The sequence below is a fragment of the Egretta garzetta genome, unplaced genomic scaffold (assembly GCF_000687185.1).
Source record: "Egretta garzetta isolate BGI_Z169 unplaced genomic scaffold, ASM68718v1 scaffold589, whole genome shotgun sequence".
Taxonomy (NCBI): Eukaryota; Metazoa; Chordata; class Aves; order Pelecaniformes; family Ardeidae; genus Egretta; species Egretta garzetta.
This window is the reverse complement of record NW_009266282.1, coordinates 233,864-260,062: the sequence shown is the minus strand read 5'-3', so window position 1 is coordinate 260,062 and position 26,199 is coordinate 233,864. Positions and strand designations below refer to the sequence as shown.

At 40.8% G+C, this 26,199-nt stretch overlaps 1 protein-coding gene across 1 annotated transcript in view; it reads right to left on the bottom strand.

Annotated features, from left to right (window-relative positions):
* MYH10 (myosin heavy chain 10) overlaps nucleotides 1–26,199 on the bottom strand; it is a 102,065-nt gene that overhangs the window by 36,588 nt on the left and 39,278 nt on the right. Inside the window, 5 exon segments of the mRNA XM_009647238.2 lie at nucleotides 5–103; nucleotides 1,736–1,799; nucleotides 8,055–8,147; nucleotides 11,970–11,999; nucleotides 17,944–18,046. Of these exon segments, the coding sequence (XP_009645533.1) occupies nucleotides 5–103; nucleotides 1,736–1,799; nucleotides 8,055–8,147; nucleotides 11,970–11,999; nucleotides 17,944–18,046 (389 nt within the window).

Genomic DNA, 26,199 nt, shown 5'->3' with positions numbered 1-26,199 from the left:
TTACACTTCAGGTGTTCTCCTGCTCCAGCTAGTAGTTGATAGAAGATATGAAATGTCCGCTCATCTTTAGCCTGACGAACAGCACGAGACTTTTCCAACAAGTCTGATGATAAGAAGTCAAGGATCTTATACAATTTTTGGTTAAAAATGTCCAATGCAAACAAAACTTTCAAAGCAGGCTATAGAATTATTTTACGACCAAGCAGAGCTCTAAGGGTAGTGTGAGGACTATCTCCAATATGAATTTTCAGTAGCTTTAAATAAGATATTTCAAATTCCAACTGGTAGAAGCCCACATTTAGTTTCAGCGAACTCATTTCTTGGATGTTGACTGCACTTCCCTGCTACAATTGTCTGCAGCGGTCTAGATGAAGTCCAAGTGAGAGGGGGAGCTGGCCAGTCTTTCTCAATCACTTCTTCTATTAAAGTCATACCTGAACTCTTAATACCAAAAACCCAGCAGCTGCTGGACTCAGAAGTACTTCATCTGAAGCGCATGTGTCATTTCTTTCGAGCACTGCATTTTTACATACAGGCTGCACTGCCTTTAAACAGCTCCAATATTCAGTTTGTGCAGCAGACAGCACCTAGTAAGCTGCCATAAGCTGTAATGTTATGCGAGCCTTTATTTCTTGATATTCCATATTGTAAAGCAAACATGGGACAGGGATTTGAAACAACACAGGTTATGAGCAAGGATGAGTTCTTGTGATGAAGGAAAAATTCCCTATGACTTAAGTCCTCCTGTTTTCACAGAGCTCTAGGCAAAACAATTCACCTGAACTTTCATAAAAGCAAAAACTGCCTTCATTCCTGTGCTGAATGAAAAAAAAAATTAGCACTAGAGCATATTTTGAATAAGAATAGATCTCTCCCAGCCTTACTGGGAAATTCTATTTTGTGACAGTTCCAAACATTCAATGCACTTAAAATGAAGCAGTTTAACTCACAGCACCAGAAGGAAAGCTTAACTGCAACACTGTTTATGATTAATACTCACATGATATTGTTTTACTAAGACTTCCGATTTCATAATTTGAGGACCACCCTATTTGCTATTCCCCCAGAAAACAGGCTAAACAAACTAAAAAAATTAAAACATTATTTTTAGTATGAAGAAATCAACTTTAGAGAAGGGCTTTCAGTGCAAGTACTTTTACTTGTTCTTACACAATCATAAATAAAAAAGAAACTTAAAGCTAAAACTGGAGTAAGCTTCAGTATTAATTGCTAGAGGTCTCATGTTATTGAACATACACTAGAAGACCTAAGAAAACAGGTGGTGTCCCGGCACTTCCAACTCTCATTTTATGATGAGCATCATCTCCTTCCAGGCAGAGAGCTGCTTCTGCAGCACTGATGAGAGCAAAGCCGAGCTTTCGGCACAATACAGCAGCTCAGCTTCTGATCAGGAAAGCCTTTTTTTCCTAGAAATGTCAATAGAGCAAGCACAATTGAAATGGTTTCTCTATTTAATACACCCTGGTGTTAAGGCTAGTCTGAAAATCCAGCAGATTTCAGAGTGCTACATTTTTGGAGTATCCAATTTCTAAGCATGCGTATACATGCTGACTTTGTGATATTTGAGTGGCTATTTTAAAACAAAGGAAGAGATGGTTGCTGTCAAAGGAATGTAGAAGTGTGGTAGCCTTTCACAGCATTCCAATGTATTCTAGGGTTAAAAGCAAAACAAGCAGGAAACTTGCATTTTACAATGACATGGCATGAAGGATACATGTCTCAATGTTGGCCCCAACAATATAACCAGTAACATCAAAGTTAATCCTAATGAACTTGCCCTGCAAAGAAAATGAGATTTTTTTGTAATTACGATTTTTTTTTTTTTTTTTAATTAACACAACAGTGCTGTCTATATAAAAACATAATCCTACTTGCAGGCATAGAACAAGCATTTCCCACAACTTCAAATGAAATCTTTTCCCTCCAATGTGCTCAGCCATCATTCCAATGGAGTATGTTACTCTGCACACAAACACTTTCTAAAGATTAAAGAATGAGGATTCTAGATAGGTTTGTAACCCAGACTTATGAAAAACACTTCTGAAAGTGAAGCTCAATTTCTCACATTGACAAAACACACCATCTAAGGTTGAAAGCAACACTGAAATTTTCAGTGTAAACACTTCTGTAGCAAACTTACTGGTGCCTAAAGGTGTTTTATCTGCAGCAACCCTGAACCTCAGTGTGCTGCCCAGCCCATCACACTTCCATTTCCAAAGTCTGGATTTGCTCTTGTCTACATGGCCCCTCTCTTTTCTAGTGGTTTGTAAAGAAAGGACTAAGTATCCTGGTTTCAACTGGGATAATTTTCTCTCTAGTAGCTGGTTTAGTGCCATATTTTGGATTTAGGATGAGAATAACATTCATAACAGGCTGATGCGTTTTTTTGCTGATCAGGGCTTGCACAGACCCAAGGCCATTTCTGCCTCTCACCCCACCACACCAGTGAGGGGCTGAAGGTGGTACAAGAATTTGGGAAGGGACATGGCCAGGACAGCTGACCCCAAGGGTATCCCACACCATATGGCATCATGCTCAGCATATAGAGCTGGGGGAAGAAGGAAGGGGGGTGATATTGGGAGTTACAGTATTTTGTCTTCCCAAGCCACCATTACACCTGATGGAGCCCAGCTGTCCTGGGGATGGCCAAGCACCCGCCTGCTGGTGGGAAGCAGGGAATGGATTCCTTAGTTTGCTTGGTTTGCGTGTACAGCTTTTGCTTTCCCTATTAATCACAGAATCATAAAATGTTTTGGGTTGGAAGGGACCCCTAGAGGTCATCTAGTCCAACCCCCCTGCAGGGAGCAGGGACACCGCTGACTAGATTAGGTTGCTCAGAGCCCCTTCCAACCTGGCCTTGAATATTTCCAGGTATGGGGCCTCCACCACCTCTCTGGGCAACCTGTTCCAGTGTTTTACCACCCTCATTGGAAAGAATTTCTTCCTTATATCCAGTCTAAACCTACCCCGTTTTAGTTTAAAACCATTAACCCCTTGTCCTGTCACAGCTGGCCCTAGTAAAAAGATTAAACTGTCTTTATCTCAATCCACAACTTTTCCTGCTTTTACCCTTCCGATTCTCTCCCCCATCCCACCGGGGTGAGTGAGCAAGCAGTTGCAGGAGGCTCAGTTACCAGCTGGGGTTAAACCACAACAGTCCTTTTTGGCACCCAACACAGGGCTCAAAGGGGTCGAGATAACAACAGATTTGATTGGAATGCTCTGGACTGAATTTATAGCTGTTATTGCTGTTTCACTATTAATCAGGCAGGCTCCTGTGCTTGCCATGGGGCTTGCTTGCCTTGCCATATATTAGAGTCCAGTGCTTGTTAGTGGCTGCTTTTTGCTCTCACTGCTTGCTGTGCTGCTCCAGTGCAGTCATCTCACTCTGCTGTGCCTGGAAACATTTTGATAACAGCCATGGCCACAGGCCTGGGCTGGCCAATGGCCAGGGCATCACTGCTGGTTCCTGTGCTGCTGTACTGGGCAGGCTGGAACTCCAGTGTGAACTTGAAGCAAAGGGACTGTGACCTGTAGGTGAGTCCATGTGGGAGCAGGACAACCCAAAGCATCTGTGGCCATGGGTAAGTTCCCACCAGAACAGGTACATCTCTAAGCATCTGTGGCTGTGGTTATGTCTGTGCTGCAGCAGGGGTACCTCTGAAGGGATTGTGGCCCAAGGATAAGTCCACACTGGAGAAGGTACACCTTGAAGAATCAGTGGCTGTGCATGAGGCCATACTGGAACACCTCAAAGCATGTGGCCATAAGTAAGTCCATGCCGCAGCAGGTACACCCCTGGAGAGATTGTGGCTCATAGATAAGGCTCATTTTGGAGCAGGTACAGCCCTCTGGGACTGCAGTCTGTGGACAAGTCAGAGCAGGGGCAAGAGGAAGAGTTCACTGCAATGTTAAACCTGATGGTCTGGTCCAAAGGCACTGTAACCCATGGTTTGAGGTGCCTGTTACAGGGACTACTATAGCAGGAACCACCTGAACCAACGGAGGAGAAGCCTTCCAAGAAGCAGTGCGAGTGCAACAGTGACCTGACCTGGCTTTAGTGCCCAGTAACACCATGGAACACACAATCTCTCCCTGTCCTGAGTGACCACCAGGAGAGATAGAGCCCAAAGTCATGGACTAAATTAACTCAATTGACATTTTACAAGGGTGGTCCATAGCCTAACAGAATGATATCTGTGTATTATATCAAAGGATGGAAAGGCAGGTGGTTAATGAGGAAGTATTGGATAGGTGAGACCTGATCATGACATAGATGGCATAGAATAAGGAGTGGATGCTGTCCAGCTGTGGTAGTTAATTTTCTTTCTAGTAGCTGTTTTATTGCAATAATGTTATGGATTTAGGATGAGAATAATGTTCATAACACACTGATGAAGACATCTTTTACTGCTGAGCAGGGCTTACACAGAGCCAAGGCCTCTTCTGCCTCTCACCCCACCAGCGAGCAGACTGGGAGGGGGCACAAGAAGCTGGGAGGGGACACGTCTGGGACAGCTGACCCCAACTGACCCCAGGGGTATCCCACAGAGCATGGTGTCATGCTCAGCATATAGAGCTGGGGGAAGAAGGGAGTGAGCGAGCAAGCAGCTGTGTGGGGCTTAGTTGCCAGCTGGAGTTAAAACCACAGTAGTGAGACACAATATACCCATGTCTTCCACATACATCTCCTTTTCTCCACTAAGGACCAAATAAAGAGCACACTTCCCATAAATAGAGCAGCTCTTGCAAAGAAAGCGGTTGCAAGTGGATGTATTATACCAGTTTTAAGCCACATCAGCTCTCTCATCTGATTTTTTCACTTGACTACAAAGATTCCCAACAGGCTTCACCTTGCAGTTGGACCACTTAACAGCACCATTCCTGTATTTCAGATTTGTGCTCATTAAACTGTTAAGTATTCCCCTGGTTGCAAACATGTGAAGAAAACAGTGGGAATGCCCCATGACTACCCTGGGCTCTCCATTTTCATCATATCCAATTTCTACAGTCTTCTATCCACAAATGAACAGGTTTTAGAGATCAGGGAAGATCACAGCAGTTTGCTAACGACTGTCCAAATGCTTCTTCTCATGGTATCTGCACAAAGCCACCTTTTGAGGAAGCCTTCCAAAAGCACTCTTACAATCAGTATCCAAATCCTCACTTACCTCAAGTCTGACTGATTAGTGCTATTAGTGCATTAAGGTGAATTCCTGTTTGGCAGATCCATTCAGCTCAGGGACTGTATTATTAATTTTCATATTAAATATTCTACTCTACAAGCTTGTGTATTTGTATTCTAGCAATAGCCCAACCTAGGAAGCGTATATTGGGGGGTATCTTGCCATGCTGCAGACTTATGCCTGAACAAGATGCTGCAATCATTTAGGCTATTGCAACTTCTACCGCAAAGCCCATTCATGTCAGAAAGACTTGCGTGTGCAAGAGTGACTAAGTTTCTCCCCACAACCACACCAGTGAATCCAGAGAAAGGTACAACCCACCGGCCAGCCTTATCTTGACTTAGTCTGAGCAAAGCAACTGCTCTGTGACTGTGGTTGTACATCTTCAACCCAAAGTGATTTCTCCAACTTTCAAGAAAATTAGTGGAATACTTTAAATTAGCTTCAATGGTTACTCTCTACTGCTTAATCTGCAGTTTGGCTGGGAAGCCAGTGGCACTAAGATGACCACAAGGAACAAGGCTTGTTTTCAAGCATGCCGTGTCAGGGGCCAGCACTTGAACTCTGAGTATGAAGAAACAGAACACTTTAAGCTCAGCTTGTAACTGAAGCATTTATACTTTTTGCTCACTAATAATTCCAGAAAGCTATATTTATAACTGTCACAAGAATGAACTGACATTTTAATGAAATTCAGCCAATAGACTAGATGTAACACACATGTCAGCAGTAGCATGTGAAGAATAGCAGCTGACAACTTTTTAACCAGAACAGGTACCACAGAGCCCTCTTAGAATGACATGGCTTGAATTTGCCACATTACATGCAAAAACAAGCATGAAGCATCACATAAGGTCTAGTCAGTGGCTCTTTCTGGTATGATTCAGAACCACTTTACTCTGTTTCACCCTTAAAAGTTATTTAATTTCTGCTGTCCATGAACAAAAATAATTGAGAGGAAATTCAGTCGTTAAATGAGCTGACACATCAGAAGAGGGGACCCACATGCTCCCTGCTTCAAAGTTCAAGTTCTGTCATCACTGAAGTCTATACTAGAGAGGTCACTTACCTAGTTCATCTTCTTAAAAGCAAAATATTAATACATCCTTCTGGCTAGCACTAGCAAATCTTGCTATGAAATCTTTAATTTATCAGTTATGTCATCACCACTGCAGCCTCTAACAACTGAATGCTGTTTACACTATCATTAGAGCACTAAGTACACAGCTTTGTAAAAACCACATCAGAAGGAAGCATTTAGTTCTGCAATATGAACCCAGCAAGTCCATTCTCCTATCCACTGCAAACTAGAGACTTCATTTTCTGAAACACAAGAGAACACTGCCTTTGGTAGAAGAAAAAAAGAAATGCATTCGACACTAGCCTTATCTCAGTCCTATTTGGTATTATCAACGACTAGGGAACAGGCTGGCATCCTCCTGCAGCATGGTGAAGACTGTCAAGCCTGTACAGGCTGAACAACAGCACTTCTCATTTTGTGGGAGGATACATATTTTTTAAGTCAGATTTTAAAATGGTTGTTACTAAAGATTATTTTTTTCTGCATGAGATGACACCATCTGGAGTGCATTATACTTGCTCCTTTATAAAAACAGAGCTGGAGCCATCTGAGTGATTATGTTCACGATGGCAATGCGGACTTCAATATAATACAAAACAGATGCTAACATCTTTTAGGAAAAAAGTATCCTCATTAAATTAGTACAATTTTCAATGGATTCAAGACATGTAGCAAAGTAGAGTTATTGTGCAGTGAAACCTGTTGATATTATAAATCCTATACCCAACATATATAAGCATCAGGCAGTAATGTAAATAATGTCGCTATAAAATTATCAAAGTGGAATTTCTGCAGTACTCTGCTCTCCCTTCTTGATTGAAAAGGCTATCAAAGGGATTTAGTCAGACAAGTTTTCCAGAGTCCTTATCATCAGAACTGAGTTCATACATTATAAATCCAAGCAACTGTTGAAACATCAAGGCAGCCAAGAAATCTTTCATTTGTTCTGTAAATTTTAGTTTTGTTCTCACAAGAAAACAGATTTAATACCTCCTATACAGTTTTAAAGTTGTACTAAAAACATCTTTCCCCTGAAACAGGAGATGGCTATTTTTTTCCTTCAAAGTAGAAGGAATTTTTAAGAAGTGGTAAATAGCTACTTACCCTGAGTTCCACCTCTATTTTTAAAATAATGGAACACATCAAAAGTGGTTATCTGCCACTGAAACAGTATGTGAGCAGAAGGCACTGACCCAACAAAAACATCAGCCAGCCACAAGAGCACCCAACACCTTGAACAAGTCATACTGTCCTATTGGCTTTCCTTCTGTAAATCAGACAGGAGGGCATGGAGATTTAGAGAGGTTGTTATATGCAAGTTTTCTACTTTTTTAAAAAAAATTAAGGATGTTCTCTCTAAACCAATCAATTGATAAAGTCATAGCTATTGACAAGAAGGCTACATACTTAGCCAGACTCCCTGTTGATGCCCTATTCCTTCATACTTTATAGTAGTTCAGCAGTAATTTGGGCATGCAAGCCACAGTTTAGCTCTACAGCATAGTTAGATTTGTTATACTATGAACATTACTGTCAACTCAAGGATGGCTGAAGTTAGGAACTGGATAAAATTAAAGCCAAGAGCCAGTAAGGATGCATTTCAGTGACCCCAACACAACACAGAATGCGTTGTAAGAGAACCTGAACTTGTGGAGGAAAGAACAAAGAAAGCTGCTGATACTAAGTAGATAAATACCTAAAAAGGGAATTTCTCCATAAACAGCAATCCAAATTCACAGACTGTAAAGAGAAAAGGAGTAACTCACAAAGCGGGAAGAGTTGTCATTCTTCACTGTCTTTGCATTCCCAAAGGATTCCAGAATGGGATTCGCCTGAAGAAGCTGACGCTCCAGCTCCCCCTAAAAACCACACAAACAGAAAAATAAACAGACATAAGCACAGTGCACAGGCGATTAAGGGCTCCTATGCTCTGCTTCTTCCTGGCAGCCATTTTACTCAGGTTGTGGCAGTGATAGCACCTTCAGAAGGGGGTTATTTTCCCCCTCACTTCTAAATCCACTGATAGTCTCCTCCATCAAGTGAAAAATGTGTTTTGTTTGGGGTTTTTTTTGGTTTTGTTTTGGGGGTGGTTTTCAGGGAAGGGGTTGTTTTATTTTTAAACACACACACACAGAGCAGTGACGGAATAGGACTTAATGGATGTTGAAAATCATTGAACATGGAAAAGAAAATTCACATTTTGGGCTAATGAAATTAGGCACAGACTTTGAACGCTAAGAGAAACACTAATTTAACCTTAAGATTTTAGTGCAAGGTTATTCGTAAACTCCCTGTTTAGCAATTTGACAGTATAGCTACTTTGGAATACCTATTTTCAAACTTACTTTCAAATTAGTGAAATACTGACTTTCAATCTGCTAGACACTCATATCATTGCAACGCCTCTGACCTGAATGCACCTGAGGAGCATGCCAGAATGGAACTGAGCAACACTAAATACAAAGATCATTTTCAAATTGCTCAATTCAGCCAGCATTGCTCAGTATGTTTAATGCTTTTTTTTTTTTTTTAAAAAAAAAAATCTTTAAGTTCAAGCCAATGGATGTAGAAATCAAAGTACTTATCTTAAGGAAATTGCACAACAGCTTTTACAATTGCTGTCCATGGGGAGGTCTGGTAACAAAAAAGTCTGTGCTGCTTCCATGAGCCCAGGAGGCACGTATGTACACAGGGAACTATGACAGTGTCTCCCTGCTCTGAAGGATGGTTTAAAAAAAAAAAGTGAAGCTGTCTGGAATGTAGTCTCAAAACCTGATGTTTGTGTTCATAAACCTGCTTTTTCCAATTATTTATAGCATAGATGAATAAAGGCCCCAGACTGAGCATCAAAGAATGGGAAAATGTAAGTCTCACGACTTCCACATGAGGTCAATTCTTACACAGAATTTTTAAAATTCACTAATTAACACCCAAAAGAAGCTTTTATTTCTATATTGAAATATATTTCAAGTCCTCCTGGAAACTAATGGCTGCTCATCCTTTAATGTGACCAAGATATCTGCTCAAAACTTGTTTACTTCCAAATCTATTCCCTTTGGGACTACATAGTCTCTGAATTTCGAAGTAACTAAAGAAGAAATAAATGTGTGAGTCTTAGCCCAGAGCACACTAAATACTATGCAGGCCACAGTGCCCACACACTATATGTTAGGTCTGCCAACTTTACAGTTCTCAGCAGCACTTTTAAATTGACAAAAAAATCCACAATTGGAGAAAAACTAGATCCTGTTATAACCACTATATGTGCAATTTATATTCTAAAAGTTTCCTATATAAATGCATCAGGTAGTGGGAAAGTGTTTGCCTACACCATTCTTCCCATTCCCCTCTCCCAACCACACTGCTGTCAGCTCTTGCTAAGACACCAAGTATAAAAACAAGAAGCTGGCTTACCATGCTGTACGCAGCTTGAAATAAACTACATTACGTATATTAAATGCAGCAAGCATGTCACAGCTTACATTTCAAATTCTAGCTATTCTGGAAAAGAAAGCACACCAACTTCAACATTTGACTCCTCCACAGAACATCGCTGTGCCACCGGAACGCATCTCGCTGCTGGCACGCTTCATCCATGCTTTAAAGTGCTTCTGTGTACCACAACCTTAATTTGGTTTTGTGCAGAGAACTTCTGCAATGCATCATAAAATAATTTTACTCAAATTCACCAACTGAATGCAAGAAGTTCTTTGTAGCTCACTTTTATGATCATCTCTGAGGATTTAAAGAAAGCATTCAGATGGGTCCTCAGATGTGGGTGAAAACCGTGAGAATGAACAGAGCGGTCGCAGCCCAGCCAGCCTCTGTGGTTCGCACTCGCAAGCAGACTCATTGTAGCCATTGCTAAGAAACAGCAAACCTCTCACACTATGTTAAACAGCTTCCTATTTATTAGTTTTCATTTTTAGATTGACTGTTTTACAGCCAAAACCCAATTATCTTCTAGAAGCGTTCAGTGTTTTTTGGAAAGAGTGTAAATTTGGCCTATGGCATATCTCCAGGATCTAAACAGAACTTGGAAAAAGCAGTATCACTCTATGGTGGAAAAGGTGAAGTCATGCAATATTTCATGCAAGGCAACATTTAAGTAAGGACAGGTTATCGTCTCAGTTTCAGAAAAACCAGCATCCCAGTGATTCAGGTCATGGTGAAGCCTGGGTGAGGCAGGGAAAACTACATGCTACTCACATACAACAGGGATCCCCTCTGTAGTTCAAAATGACATTGAAACAGAAATGTTAATGATTATGGTTTATGCAATATCAACACTTCTGGATTAGCACATTTCCACTGATACATTTGAAATGTTTGCCAACAAACAGTTTATTTCAACCCTGACATGCTAACTCTAAGCAAAAGGAGGGTTAAACTAAACACTGCTCCATCTATTTTTGGAACAGAGAAATATTTTGGTAAAACCCTTAGATTTGACCAAGGTTTGCAAGGAGGGAGGATTAGGTTAAATACTAAGAATGTCTGTAACTTCTGAAAATGAGACCATGGGCTCAGACGCATGATTGGGTTACAGAGGTTTAACAAATTACCACACACTAGCAAAGGCATCACAGCTGTCCATGTGACTTCTTTTTGCTTCCAATATACCAGACCTAACTTGAAGTTTCTTTTATTATTTTCCTTTCCAGTACAGTCAAGTTTGCACTACAGTCAGCTTTGAGGAAAATGTAAGGGGACGAATACAATCAGCTGAACTAACTCATGGTAGCTTCTTCAGTTACCAAACCTTGGTTATACCCTTGGGAGCTGTTGCAAAGCTGTTTCTTTATGGCTCATGCCCATGACAAAAAGGCATCACTTACCATCTCAGGTTAGGGAGTGGAGCATTTATCTTGCATAACACATGGCAGTAATTGTTTTCTCTCTTTCCACAGTCTTACCCTCAACTTCCACCCAACCTTCATCTTTATGCTCCATAGCACTGGGAGCACGGCAATTCCTACTCTTGTGCAAGGAGCTGGTCTAGAACAGACGGGACTACTGCTGCCCACAGGAGGAGAGGGACAGGGGAGCAGGACACGGACAGCATTATCTGCATGGCGGCTCCAGCCAACCTGAGGAACAAGGGCAGCTGAAGCTCAAACATGAATTCAGGCAGCAACACTGGACAGATACCACGTCACTCACACCATTTATCCTAGGAAGTCAGGGGGAACACCTGATTTTGGAACACAGTTGGTTATGCCAAGCCTTTTACACTTGAGATCAAAGTCTTTATCAGGTTACCTGAGTAGCTATGAAAATATTCAGACAAAACAGTACATTAATCAAAAGAAGTCTGAAGCTTCCATTAATCTATCTTGTATTAGTACTTTAATTGTAATACAGTGTTCTGTGCCCTCTCAGCAGCACATTAACCAAGCACACTGCCAGCACACTGGAGAAGGTCAGCTAGGGAGGGTGACCCTTTGCTTCAGGACAGAGTAACACCACTAAGTGGCAAAAAGTGCTCTGCAATGCTGAGGAACTTGTAAGCTGTTCGCTAGGCCCCTCTCTCAATGCCAGCTAAATTATGTATAAAGTTCACTATTAGCTGTATACCTCTACAAAATTACCCACGTGTTAGAAATACAAATTGACAGAAAATAGAATAATATATATCAGTTTGCCTACATAACTTTAAAAGCATAAAGAAAAACACTTGCCTGATGTTTCACGGGTTTAGGTGATTCGGGCTGTTCATTGCAAACAAACAAATGCATATGTTAGCAAGCAAGCACTCCAGCTGCAAGTTACATCCCAAATTATTAATGTCAGCAGGTTTAGTTTAACTATATACTCACTCCATAGAAACTATTTAAATTAATTTTAGAAAAGACGTTATTTGCTTGTCATTGCATGCGCAAAATACACCACACGTGTTTATGCAAAGGACTAATTCCAAATAAAACACAACCTGATGGATGGACCTTGAGCAGCAAGGAAAAAGGGTGACAGTTGAATTAGTTGTGCACTGCTTTCCACAGTTTTGCCAAACAACAGCAAGAAATAAACCCACACCGCCAAGTAACTTTCTCTACAGCCCTAGTCACTGCAAGGTGGTTTTGTATGGATAAGTTGATCGTTATTCTCCAGAAATCAAAAAGGTTATGAAAGAACCAAGAGGAAAGCAATACTTAAGGAGCCTGGGCTTTTGTTTTTGCACTGTATTTCAAGGATTTAAGAAATGCAAACCTACAATCAAGACAAAAGCTGTGCTTCTTTCTTTCAAGAACAACCGTCTACATGAGAAGCAGCAAAATCTTAAGAAACTGGAAGACCTTCAAATTTTGCCAGGAAAAAGGGTAAAAGAAACATGAATGTAATAAAGTAAAAAAAAAACCCAAACCCCTCTAAATTCAAACTTGCACAGTTTCTACAGAAATGCAGAAATTGTTGGTTCCATTATTACTTCCCTGGTTCAGTCTGCAAGTTTAATAATCTTGCGCTTAACATCAGAGTGCCTAGGGGGAAAATACTATGGTGAAACCAGCACTGTTTTAGTGTAGAACAACAGATTTTTGACAAAGGTCTGCAAAGCAGCTGGCAAAGGTTTGGCTTATAGAGCTAAGTGAGGCGAGTTTTGCAAAGCTGCATCATACTTGCTCAGAAAACAACTCAGGCAACTAGAAAAAGGGTTAGGTGTTTCAGCATGAAACTACCAGTCCTTCTGTAGTCACTGGAGGGGGACAGGTACACCTAGGAGGCATTTCGTTTGCTTATCTTCGGACAAGATGAGCTGCTCTCTCGGGGTGTTCATTTCTGTCCTCGCTAGAAACAGAACTGAGCATAATCAGGCACCTATTTAACTTCTCTGTGTTTAAATTAGGGCAGTTAAAGCTCATCTGGGAAGTCCTCACTAAGGGGAGCTTCAGCCTGAGCAAGTCTACCCGAGATCCTGTACTCCAAAACCAATTAAGTTTCTTTGGAAATTAATAAGACAAATTAAGCAATTTAGCATTTCAGCTACAAAGGCAAAACGCAGTCACTGAAAGCAATCATTAACATGGAAGTATTAGTAATTATTTCTGAAGCTTAAAATGGCACCACCACAAAAGCTGGATTTTAGTGAAAATAGTGGGGGTTTGGGAGGGGAAGGCTTTGGGGAGACGAACAGAAGTCTAATTCTGTTCATCTGAGCCAGAGGTATGTAATACCAGGATGATTGGAAGTGGAGGCAGCAGTGGATGGATACAGTTATTTATAGAACTTAACTACTTCACATGCTACCATGACTGAAAACATCTGCTGATTTTGTATATTCGACCATGAATAGGGTCCAGGTGTGTCTACAGTCTCCAAGTACAGCTGAGAGCATTCCCCAACCTCATGCAGCCTGCAGAACATGCAAGTTCATGGCAGTCCCTGGGCAGTGAGTGACAAGCAGCACTTTGCCTTCTTTTGGAAAGCCATATATGCATTTTTTTTAATTATTTCTGTATTTTGCACTGACTTCTCTCCCCATCCAAAACAACAAAGTTTGTAAACTAAAGCAGAACCCAAGAGTCAGAATTAAAACTCACTACTCAACCATATTAAAGCAGCCCTAACACATGCATTAACAACACAATTCCATTCTTTTCTCTTTCCCATCTCACTTAGCCCATACAGGAGTGAGGAACCAAAGCTAAGCAGTTTAGGTCTCATTTTCCCCCCTACCCTCCTTGCTTAATCTGTCCAAAACCCACTCTAGACACATCGGCCTCCTCCCCACACTCAGTTACCTGTCCTTGTTCTCTTCCTCTCCTTTTATTCTAAAGATCCTTTTCTCCACCTCCTCAGTCTACAGAAGAATAGTTGAGAGCAAAGGTGAGAGAGGTTTCCATGTGTGGCCTGGGAGCATGGGATAGCTGACCAGACCACCAGGCACCAGCGTGGGTCACCTTTGGTCTGAGATGCCCGAGCTAAAGCACAGTGGTTGCCTTTTTATAAAGCTGGCCCATGAGCAGCACAGTTAACAACTGAAAAAAACCACAATATGCTTGGTGCAGGCAAAAAAACTCAGGTTTACTGGCAAAGTTTTTAATACTACCAGCCCACCCCCCATCAAATTCTTTAGAGCTCAAATCTGTTGGATGTGAAGCTAAAGCTTTCAGTTATTTGCAACAGATAGCTTCGATCTTCTCTCCCCTTGCTATGCCCTGACTAGAACTGTACATGCGTCAATTCTGACTCTCAACCAAGAATGCTACAGATGAGGATTCAGGCTCACTTTCATCCCCCCTCTGGTCTTTAGATGAGCCTAAAGTTTATAGCTTGCTGCCAAGTACTTCTCCCTCCCCTCCATCACTTGGGTCTAGAAAGCTACTACCTTAGTCTCTCCTAGCTCTGCCAAGTCCCACAATTGCTAAAGCTTCTCTTGTACATTTTTACCACCACCACCTCCCCACACTTCCTAGCACGATGCCCAAGACAATACCTTTAACATTCCTTGGGATTAAACAGGAAATGAGACAGCATGGCTACAGATTCAAACCACTCAAAAATTAGGAAATGCTAGTATTAAGGTTGCTGAGCACTGTAATTCCACCCTCTGTGGTTAAAATGTGCTATTGACTCGAGTTCCCACGGGACTCCTGTCTGAAGATGACGTGCCAAGGGCTACACAGGACTCATCCATGGGCGCGCAGTCACTAGCTGTTAGGAAAGAGGGCTGTTGGGAAAGAAAAGCCTCATGGACAAGCAACTGAAAGCCAGATGTGATGAGGATGCCCAAGGGATGGGCAGAGCTCCTACGTGATGCTCCTCGCATAAGCAGAGCATTTCCTAATCAGCGCTGGAGAATACACTTGGTGAGCACCCATGGCATAGCAGAACATCAGCGCTGCTCTGGCCAGGGCCTGAGGTGTCAAACCGGGGGCTACACTTCTTTGTAATATTCGTGCAGCACTCTTTCAGGCAAAACAAAGTTAACCCTAGCCTTCAGAACAGCATGGGGAAGATTTGTTAGCATACAAATTGCTTCATAAAAAAAAAAAATCCTTGCAGCATTCAGAACAGTCTCAGTAATATGCATGTCACTGATAATTATTTGTAATGGGATGGATAAAAATAAACCCGTGACTCGCAGTCTGTTTAACAAGCCTTATTTAGCATCTTCTCTGTGCACAGGATAACACAAAGGTTGTACAGATGGGTACACTATGGATCACCACCAGCCCTCTACAGTTTTCTAATGAATATGTAAACAGGAACAAATTAGGGCTGCATATATAAACCCAATTATGACACTTCCTAGCTTTTGAGTGATAGGTGAGTAGGTTAGACATTCTTTGTCTGCAATATATAAATAAAAATTAATTGCTACAGAACAAGGGACACTCATTTGTAATTTCAAAACTGTTTCGGTTACACCAACATTCTGCATTTTTCATAAACAGTGCTTAATCCAGTGCTTACTATGGTACTGCACTGAATGAAGTGCACAATCAAAGTATCAAACTTTTATTCAGGACACTACCCTATACTTTTTACCATGCCTAAACTATGTGTTACCAAGAATAAATACTTTCTCCAGTCTTCATCATGACAGTCCCTGATGGTTCATGAAGCAGCTGATTACAACAGCCATCTTCAAAACTCATTTGAGATTAACATCACCATCCCATTTGATCACACTGCTAAGTAGAGAATTAAGTTGCAGCCTGACCAGTGATTTAAATGGAATTAGCCAACACCGCATCAAAAAGGGCAACTCATCCTTCCTTTCACTGATGTTTTTCACCCCAGCTTTCTCCTTTCTTTTCTGTGCCTTCACTTCATACTAGTCATGCAGCCACACAAACAACATAGGATTTGTTTCGTTTAAAGCCAGATGCACTTTAAGACAACTAGTTTGAGCCTGCATCAGCCTCCAAGCCACAGGAATTGTCACGACGACAAAGCTGAAAAAGTGGTACTACTTTTAGCAGAGGTACTGTGTGAAGTGCTCGTGGAAACACACCATGAGAAAGGCCAAACAAACATGGAGCACTTTTTAAACAATCAAAAATAGGTCTTCATGTGATTAAGCACTGGAATAGGTTCGCAAAGAGTTTGCACAAGCTCCATTCCTCAAGATTTTCAAAGCTGAGCTTTACAAGGTCTTAGGCAATGTAATCTAACTTTGAAGGAAGTCACGTTTTGAAAGAAGGCTGGACAAGAGCTTTCCACAAGTCTCTTTCAACCTGAGATATTCCAAGCTGTCAATAGTATATTTAGAAGTACTTGGTACAAACCCTGTATAATTCCCTTCTCCCCCAAAAAAAGCTGTAGGCAATTTTACTCCTGTAGAAACTGAAAAAAGAAAAACTGCTGGTTTTGTTCAAAGCTGCACAGTGGTAAAGCCAAGAATACTGATAAATCAAAACCTACACGGAAAACCAAGTCTGCCGGATCATGTTCTAAACAACATTCCCCTGAGCCACATATTCTTCCAACACACCAGACAATGCCATGGACACACACCTAAAGCTGCTGACACTCCAACCATAAGAAACTTCCCTTTAAGGCCTGTAACTGATGTGGACACAACCTGCAGCACACTCAGACTGCACAATAAATGCTTAAGACTAATTTTGATCTTTTCTGCGCAATAAGCCAGCAACAGTTTGAGTAAGCATCAGCGCACAGGGCCACATTATTTGCTCTTGATTAGAGCAAAGATTCGAGTTTCCCCATATGCTTAAGTAGATTTCTCCAAGTCTACCTGCAGAGTAATCTTTCCTTCTCTCCCACTTCAAATGCTTGCCTTTCTTTTCTTCACAGATTGTTCAAAACTCATCTCCTATTTTTCATGGAATTTGAGTCTTGACATGTTCAAGAATGTCCTAATGTTAAGTGCCATGCATTAGAAATCACAGAAATTGTTGCTGCCAAGTCAGATGATACAGTCTGAAAGCTTCCGACCACCAGACACACTTGTGGTACTACCGGGGAAAAGCAGGCATGTGCCAGTATTGATTACAGCAAGCCACTTGCCTGTAGCAAAGCTGAATTTACTATCCAAGTGCTCATAGCAGCAGATATTCAAACACATTCATATTTTTTAAAGCCAAGAATTGCTAAAAATTCAGCGCAAATTCTTAAGTCTGGCAGTAAATCTGAAGAAAGTTCTACATAAATCAGAGTGAGTGACAAGTTACCAAAAAAACCAAGATCTCCGACATAAAAGCGTATACTCTTGTTTGTAACATAGTAAGATCTGAGCTTTTTATTAACTGCTGACTTCTGGATATAGCAAGCCTACAGCAGGTTTTAAGCTTCATGGTTTTTCCCACCTACAAGTTAATCTTTGAAAGAACAGAAAGCTTGTTCACAAAACCTGCATCTAGTGAGAACTAAATTCACTAAGAATTGCCCAAGTTAACTACATTTTTTTTTTTTTTTTGAAAACTGGGGTCTACTGCATCAGAAAGCTTTGATACTGTTGCTAGTTGCAGTGTTTGCCTTTAATTTCACAACAGCAATTAAACAGCTAACATTAACTGGCAATTTTGACATAACTGCTCATTTCAGCCACTAAAGAGAAAATAATGGTTGAGACAAAGTTATGAGTATTACATTACAGCTTATCTTTAAGAAAAAGTTGTGGGTTTTTTAATGCAAAGATGGTAGTTTTCAAAACGAGCAAAAAACAAGTGAGAAAATATCCCAACTTACAGGAATATTATGGTCCTTTCTTCCTTTATGGGAGGAAGCAACATGAGCAAGGTATTGAATAACCTTCTTAGTGTTTTCAGTCTTCCCGGCACCAGATTCACCTCTGCAAAACATTTCAGACATTTTCCTCAAAATTAGTTTTCAACAACTTATCAATCTTTTGTTTATAGCAACCTCATTTCATTCCATTTATGGCTTTGACTACACAACAGACCTTCATTAACAGTCTAAAACCAAAAGCACTGACGTTGCAGGGAACTACAAGGTATTTGTCTGAAATACTTTCTTCATCCTAAAGATCTCCTTAGCATTAAGATGTTGATACAATGCATAACATCAGTTTGATTAAAAGCTTTTGACCATATGTCTGAATTCCTTTGTTACCTTAAGTAACAAGAAATAGACTTGTCCTCTGCCTTGATCATAAGGACAGAAACAGAATTTTTCAGAGTGCAGATACATTTTTAAAAAATCATTATATACACACACACACACTTTTATATTTAGCATCATTTTAATATATTTTACATTCCAGGAGCTGGTTATGAGGATTACCAAGTTTATGGAAACATTCAGTCTCTGTAGAAGCCAGTTTCAAAGTACAGTAAAGCACATTTTAAACAAGATTCTTTGCACTGCTTATTGCAGACTCTTAGCTAGTTTGAAAATATATTTATGGCCATGAGGCTACATGAATTCATTAAGAAATTAATTTATGAGTGCAAAGTGGTACAGTACACTTACCAATGAAGATAGCAAATGCACATTTCGTTTTTAAGACAGAGGCAGATTTAAAGCAGAACATGTTTAAACAGAATTTATTGCAAGGTTTACATATGGGATATTCTAGGCAGGAAATGTGACCAAGTTCACATCACAGCAATCACAAATGATGTTACTGCAGCTCTTTTTTTTCTTAAACCTAGGTCCGGTCTTCAGATAACCCACACAAAGGGATGATGAGGTCTAACTCAGCCATGATTCAATGGCAGTAAATTACTGAAGAAAGATCCCATTTCAAGTGAGACAGTGCCTGCCACTAGCAACTTGGAAGTGTGTGAAGATAAGGATTTTATTATGCGGATTTGCATTGAAAGAGTGGAAGTGCTCCTGCCATTCAACAGTTGTTCAGGAATTAAAGTTTGGAAGCCAGCTACTTTAAGAATGACAAGTACACATTTTGTGTGCTTGCATATTTCTCAGCTAAGATACTTATAATGGAAATGTTCATTTACCAGGGGGGAATTTAGGCACAATCTTTTGCAGTCTTCATAAATATCTTCCTCCACCATGCTGTGTACCCCAGTTTTGTAGCTCGTTTGCATTTACTTAGGTATTTAATACCTTCAGACCTGCACTACTTGATCAGATAGACAGCTCAGAAGCATCCCTGTCCTCACATTATACTTAACATCTGCAAAAATGAGAGAATAAAGCACTTGAAATTTCAACTTTGCATATACAGGAGGGATGTTACCTCAGATTTTCAAGGAGAACAGACACAATCTCATTTCTTCTTACCTTCCAGTCCTCTTTAATCATGGAAACCCCACAGGACAACTGCACTAGCAGAGGTGACCCCTTGCTAAGAGATGGGAGTATGTGCACTTCTCCACCCACGAGCAAGAAGTACTGGGGACTGAAGAAGCTCACTCATGGCAGCTTCACAAACTCATCACGGCAGAGTAGCCTACACAAGCTAGGTATGAGCTTCAGGTGTACGGCTCATCCATTTGACCTGACAGAACAGTATCAGCCCCTAGGTTTTGAGGGAGAAAATTCTTAACTGAAAACACTGAACAAAACCATTCTGCAAACAACCTATGGGATATTTATCACAGGCCCAGTTACCAAATCGCAGCCTGCAGTACTAGAGGGGTTAACCAAGGTACCTGATTTTATCGATGGCATCTGCTTCTTGGAAGCAACCACATCAACCTGTCTAAAACCATTTTTGTTCCATTTTTCCTCACAAGACAAACTTCGTTGGAAAAAATACAGAATATGAAAGATTAGAAGTCACTGTACTCAATTACCCAAACCTTTCCAGAGACAGAGAGGGTAGCTCCCTTCAAACTTGTTGACTATGCTAGCTTTGCTCCTTGCATGAAAAAGCTTGGAAGGTAGTACCTGAAGAGCTGGTTACAAAGATTACTCTGAGAATTATCTAATGGATAACTGGGTTTCCTTTTTGCCAAGATACCATCAATACGCAACACAAACTGGGTGTACTTTGAGACTGCTACAAGGGGAACAACACACTTTGACTCTTAATGAAAAAAATCCCATTTCTACCCAGCCAAGTCACCACGTACAAGACAAATGTGAAGACTGATAAGCAGAAAAAAAGACCTCAGATGCCAATTCTTGTTTCCCAAGTCTTTACTTCTAGTTGCCCTGTTACTGCAGTGTTTACATTAACATAATTCATGACTATAAGCAATAATAAAAGCAGTCTTGCCTGTTTCTAGATGTGTATTTAAATATGCTTAATGCTAAAACTATTCCAGCAGGTAAGAGAAGTAAGAAAAGTACAGCAAAATACACATTTACATTTTAAAAAAGTTCAATTTGTTCTCATTGTCATCAGAGGTTGGGAACACATTATTTGCTGTGCCTTTAAAACTAGATAAATAATCTTTTCTGTCAAATTACAGAAACAAAGTTTATTAAATGTTAAAGGAGGAAAATCTACTCTGACACATCCAGCTAAGAGAAAAATAGTATAATAAATACAGTCCAGATGTCAACTTTCTAAAAAGGCAGCACACAGTTTCAGAAGAGTCCACTGATCAACAAGCTTTGCCAGTGTACACACCAGTAACGCTTTAGAGCACAGGAAGGTCAAAAGCTTGCAATACATTCCTTTTGCTAAAAAAGCCTTTAAGTCTAGTAGTGGGTTTTGTGGGGGTTTTTTTGGTTTTGGTGGTTTTTTGTTTTTTTTTTTTTTTTTTTTTTTAAGAGAAAGTCTTTATGCAAGTTCTCATTCAAAAGCAACACTAATGGATGTTATCATCCTACTTCTCCTCTCCCTGGAGCTTACAAGTATGCCAAATATTTCCTGCAGGATACAGCGTTAGATAGCTCTGCTGCCATATACTATAAAAGAATTAGAAGATTTAGGATAAAGTCCCTTTCATTTATAGAAATAATGACATCTGCATACTTTAGTTCTTTCCCAGGAGTGAAAACACATGGATTATAAAAATAAATTAAAATCTTCTACCTCTATCAACCTACCCAAAAAAGGTAAACTTTTAGTAACACTATGTACAATATTTATGGAATAGAGATGGTATCACAAAGCTAAAGATTAACTTTTTCAAAACCGTGTTTTAATACAACTCAATTAATATGTTACCATAAATTAAACAACTAAAAAACCTTGGCTGAGGTCCTAGCCTTGCTTGAGTCAACAGCAGCATTGCTAATGACTTCAGTAGGGTCATAATTTCACCCCCTTTATTTCAGTCTCAATTCCACTACTAGTTGAAACAGAATCTTATGAGACAAGAGGTGAAATGCTCGATCAACTCAAGCCACAGGCCACGTCAACCAGTGCATCCAGGTAAACAAGCCATTTTTAGCAGTAATCTCAAATTGGAGGTATGAGGTTACTCCATCGGTTACCTGAAGGATCTCTCCCTTACAATCTACATTACAGAGACAGGTCAAAGAAAATCTGACAGTCACTGGTAAATTTATGCAGTATCTAGAGTTAAAGTGCTTTTCCCTGGAGCAGCAAAGCTGCTGCTTTGAAGCGGCCTCAAGCACATTTAAAATAGGAAAAGCTTAGCTAGCATGAGCACTTTTAAGTATTTACATGGTTTAAAATTCATTGCATGTAAAGCTACAGTGTCATTTTCAATAAAGGAAAGTACTCTTCAGGCAAATTTATCTCAGCTACAATTTGGTTAGCAAAAATTAGTGACTGACTTCTCAACCAGCTGCAATTTTTTTTTTCCAAGAGCAACTTGAGCTCAAATTCTGCACAGAAAGTAAAAGGCACTTCCTCCACTGAATAGCTTGCTATCTAGAAAACAGGCAAAACAAACATAGTGGCAGATAACTCGCAGGTCACAGAGCAAACAGGGAACAACCAGGAATGGAAGATGATCTTGGGACTTCAGGAGATCAGCCTGCTCCTCCCATACAGCCCACTTACAGCAGCAGCTATCCTGTCTGCCTGGGAAAGAGCCGCTCCAAAGGAGAACAGCAGTGAGTTGCTTTTCTATTATCAAGCAGGTTTGAAGTATCTGTGTATCTTCTTGTGAGAGTTCTAGCGTTCAGCATGGCACAAGGGAACACCACCTCTTCTTGAATTGGCAAATGAGTTTCTGGATTTCAGGGAAGTCAAATTAGTTTAAAAGTTGCTTACTGAAGTCCCACTGCAAGGACTGGCACCCTTGTAGCCATTATTTTCACTAGCAGAGCAGGGTCTATGTAGCATGCACAAAGCGTAGCACCATGAGTCACTTAAGACAGAAGGACACAAAAACTTGTACAAAGAAAGTTCTGAAATTCAAAAAGACAGACCTTCCTTCATTTTGCTACCTGTGTGCAAAGTCCCTACTGCAAACTAACAATACTTGTGAAGATGAGCATTTGGAATATACTAGGATGGTCAGATGCCGCTAGTGTCATCTATCCCATTACACATCTTCTCTGTGATTTAAATTACAAAAAAACAAACCAAAAAAGCCAGTATTTTCCATGCTAGGAGGCTGGATCACCCAAACCTTTCCCCTGCCCTCAGAGTTTCTGTCTATTTCTATCTATTCCTGATCAGCAACAAGGCCTGGGATGAGTTGCCTGGAAGCAGAAGGTTCTTCTGCCAAGAAGCGGCCCCACCACCTCGGCACCCAGGCAAGTTCTCCTCGATGCCCAGTTTCACAAGACGCAGGAACCCCAACCTGCTGCTCACAAGTCCTGCAGCCAGCAACTCCTCCTTTCTTACAAAGCAGCCACTTCCATAAGGCACCAAAACATGAAAGTACGCACTTAAATTGTTTGCAGGAGAAAGTAACTGCGTAAGTAAGAGCCCAACAATGGTCTTTTGTCCTCCTTGCAACAGCAGTTGCTAAGAACAGAAGAGACGCTTATTCTCAGACACAAGTGAGCACATCTTCTGCCAGTTACAAATTAAGAGATATTTACAGTCAAGACCTGTAATTAAAAGGATGTCTTAATCACTTGGCTAATTTTCTGAAACAAGGATATATAACTGATAGTTTGGACTAGCACAGAAGAGGCACTAATTGGCTTTACTATTTACAAGGCTGCTTTACAGCTCCCTCATTTCTCTCTAGATGCTTCGCATCATCTCAACACCAGTTGTTCAGGGAATGTTACAAGCTGGACTCTAGCCAGAGGTTGTATACAAAAATGCTTGGTATTTGCTGCTGTTGTCCTTTAATAAGCAGCCTCTATTCCTTCCACACACCACCACTCCTACTGAAGCCAATTCAGATTAGATACCCTTCTAGGGCTGCAAGCATCTGCTAAATAACTGTTTATCAAGCCCAGTCTGAGTTTTGAGAATACCATAACCTTGTGATAGGATTCTCCAATTTAGAATATACTAGCTTAAAAAAAAAGTGCAGGGTAGCACATTTTCATATTTGACTTTCCAAAAGTCGCCTTGCAGCTAAAGACAACAAAGCCAGGAAAGGTTTGAATATTTCTCGAATTCCAAGTATACCACAACAAAAATGTCATCTTGGTCACCAGCCTCCAACAGCCTGGCGTGCCCATTTAACAGACAGCAGTAGTCAAAGAGAAACAACAAAACTTAGCAAAACGTCAGCAGCTGCCACTTCTCAAAGAAAAAATAAAGCCTGCAAAGCTGTTCATTGCAACTTCACATCTTAGAGAAGCAAAAAAAAAAACCCCATACAGTGAGGTATACACACATTGCAAAGTTAGCGCCGCTTTGCCGTACTTGATTTCTTATGGATACTGGGTTAATGCAGGCTGATAACGTACTCAGAAGCCAGCAGGAACATGAAGTTGCTGGAACTACATATATTCTCCTTTCTTTTCAGCAAACTAAGAATTTACAGGCAGAAGTTCCTAAACAAACTATCATTTGTACTCCAAGCAAGGGGGAGTGATGAGCTGGTAGTTAAACCTAGCTTCCCAGACAAGTGATGGTTTTGGGGGTGGCCTGTTTGCTTTTTATTTGAAAGCTCGATGAATTAAAATACAAAGCAGAGAGCTCCAGCAACCTTACCAACAATTTGTTCGTGGTTAGCATCCCAAGATTAAAGCATCCAACTTCAAAGCTAAAAAGAAGTTATCACCATTACTGTTCACTCAGCTCTTTTCATCTCATCATTAATCAGGCAATAATCTGGCTTTCACCAATGTCAGTAAATTGTCCGATGGATTCAGGAACTGCAGGTGTATGCGTCCGGGCACATATTTGGGTTTTTCAGTTGCTGAAAAGCCAAAGTGTGCATAATAAATCACATCACTACTACCTGAGGAAATCAGGGAAATACCATAGATCGGATAAGAGTCCTTCTGGACATAAGGAAAATGACTTTTGGTTCACTCTGAGAAAAGCCTCTCTGTAATAAGTAATTTCATCAAAAAGTTTCTCCTACAAACTCTGTCCCTAGGACTCAAGTACTAACCAATTTACAGGAACAGACGTGGTTGGGGGAAATGGGAGGGAACCCAATGAAACAAATAAATACCCTCCTGAAGAACCAGCTTCCATGTTAGGTGAAGGACAAGAGAGTCTGCTGAGACAAGCATCCTGAGAACACAGCAGTGGGGTTTCTCTTCCCCTCCCAGTATTAAATTCAACTTTGAAGAAGTATTATGAACTTTAAGATCGTTCGTTTATGCAAAACTCCTCAGCTTTAGGGCACGTCAGACTCCAAACTCTTCATGGAACATTAGCAGGTGATGAATTCGAGACAGGGAAACCTCCGAGTAATCCCACTACCTTCCAAATAATGAGATGAGAGGCGTGCATGGAGAACCATTCATCAGGCTAGCCCACTCCACAGTGCATTAAGATAGAGACATTTATCTGAAGCATTTCAATGGAATACAGGTTATTCTTCAGCACAATTCTCTGAGGGGAAAAAAAAATTAAGATAATTCTCAAAGTGTGTGCCTCATCAAGTTCCACCTGCATGCACCTTCTCTCAACAGGTATAGTGCCTGTGCCTGCGTACTGTCCTGTCACGCAAACAACAACTACCCTCTACCAAATGGTAAGCCAACCTGGATCATTGGGCACTGTTACTCCTGAGGCAAAGTATGAACAAATCTCCAAGTGTCTCCATAATATCAGAGATAAGAAATTCTTTAATGTAGCTACAAAAGTGGTTTAACGATGTTAGAAAATACACTAAATAACACCCTTGCAGTTTCATGACATGTCTGGACACAGCTAGGTTACTAGAATAGTGACTGCGTGAAGGTAACTGCAGTCCTTTCAGAGCTGGACAGGTGGAGACAGTGAAACTGCCTCAACCCCAGACTTTAGATACATACTTCTACACCTAGGGTAAAAAAATATCATGCATACCAGATATAAATCAGGATGCAGTTGTCTATTGAGTCCAGAAGGATCAAAACCTTAAGGTCATCTTGCAGGTGAAGTAATAACAAGATTGAAGACAAGAGAGTGTAAAGGTTTTCCAAGGTAATATGAACAGATTGGACATTCACGGAGTTAGAAAGGCATCTAAAGGAAGGCATCTGGAAAAAGCACAGAGACAGTCTTTGAAGAGGATCTGAAGCCAAACCCAAAGGCTTGAAACAGCACAAGTCTTACACTTAAGAATGCCCTTGAGAACAGTGCTCCTGGCTGTCAAGAAGGGGCCCGGATCCAGGGCCATTCTGTGACATCTAAGGTGCCATTCAAACACTATTACTTGAGCGCTGACCTGGCCCCCTACTCTAAAGGCCACAGAAGGTAAAAACCCAGGACACTTGATCAACTAGAGGCAGGGAGAAATAGGTGAAGATGCTAACCAGACAGCCCTTCATCAAGCAATGGTGTATGTACATCTGGAGATGTACATAAAGACAATTAGGGTCAAGGCAGTTGGAGACAGGAGAATGGCAGGCACACCACAACTGTCCACTCATCTAGTGCACAAGGCAACGGATGTTTTCTTCCTCACTAGCTAGCTTGAGCCACTCTTCCTGGAGAAAGGAAAGAGTACTCTGAAGACTTTCAGCTCTACTAAAGATCAGGGTCAATCAGGTGATCCAGGCTGTGAGACAAGTTTC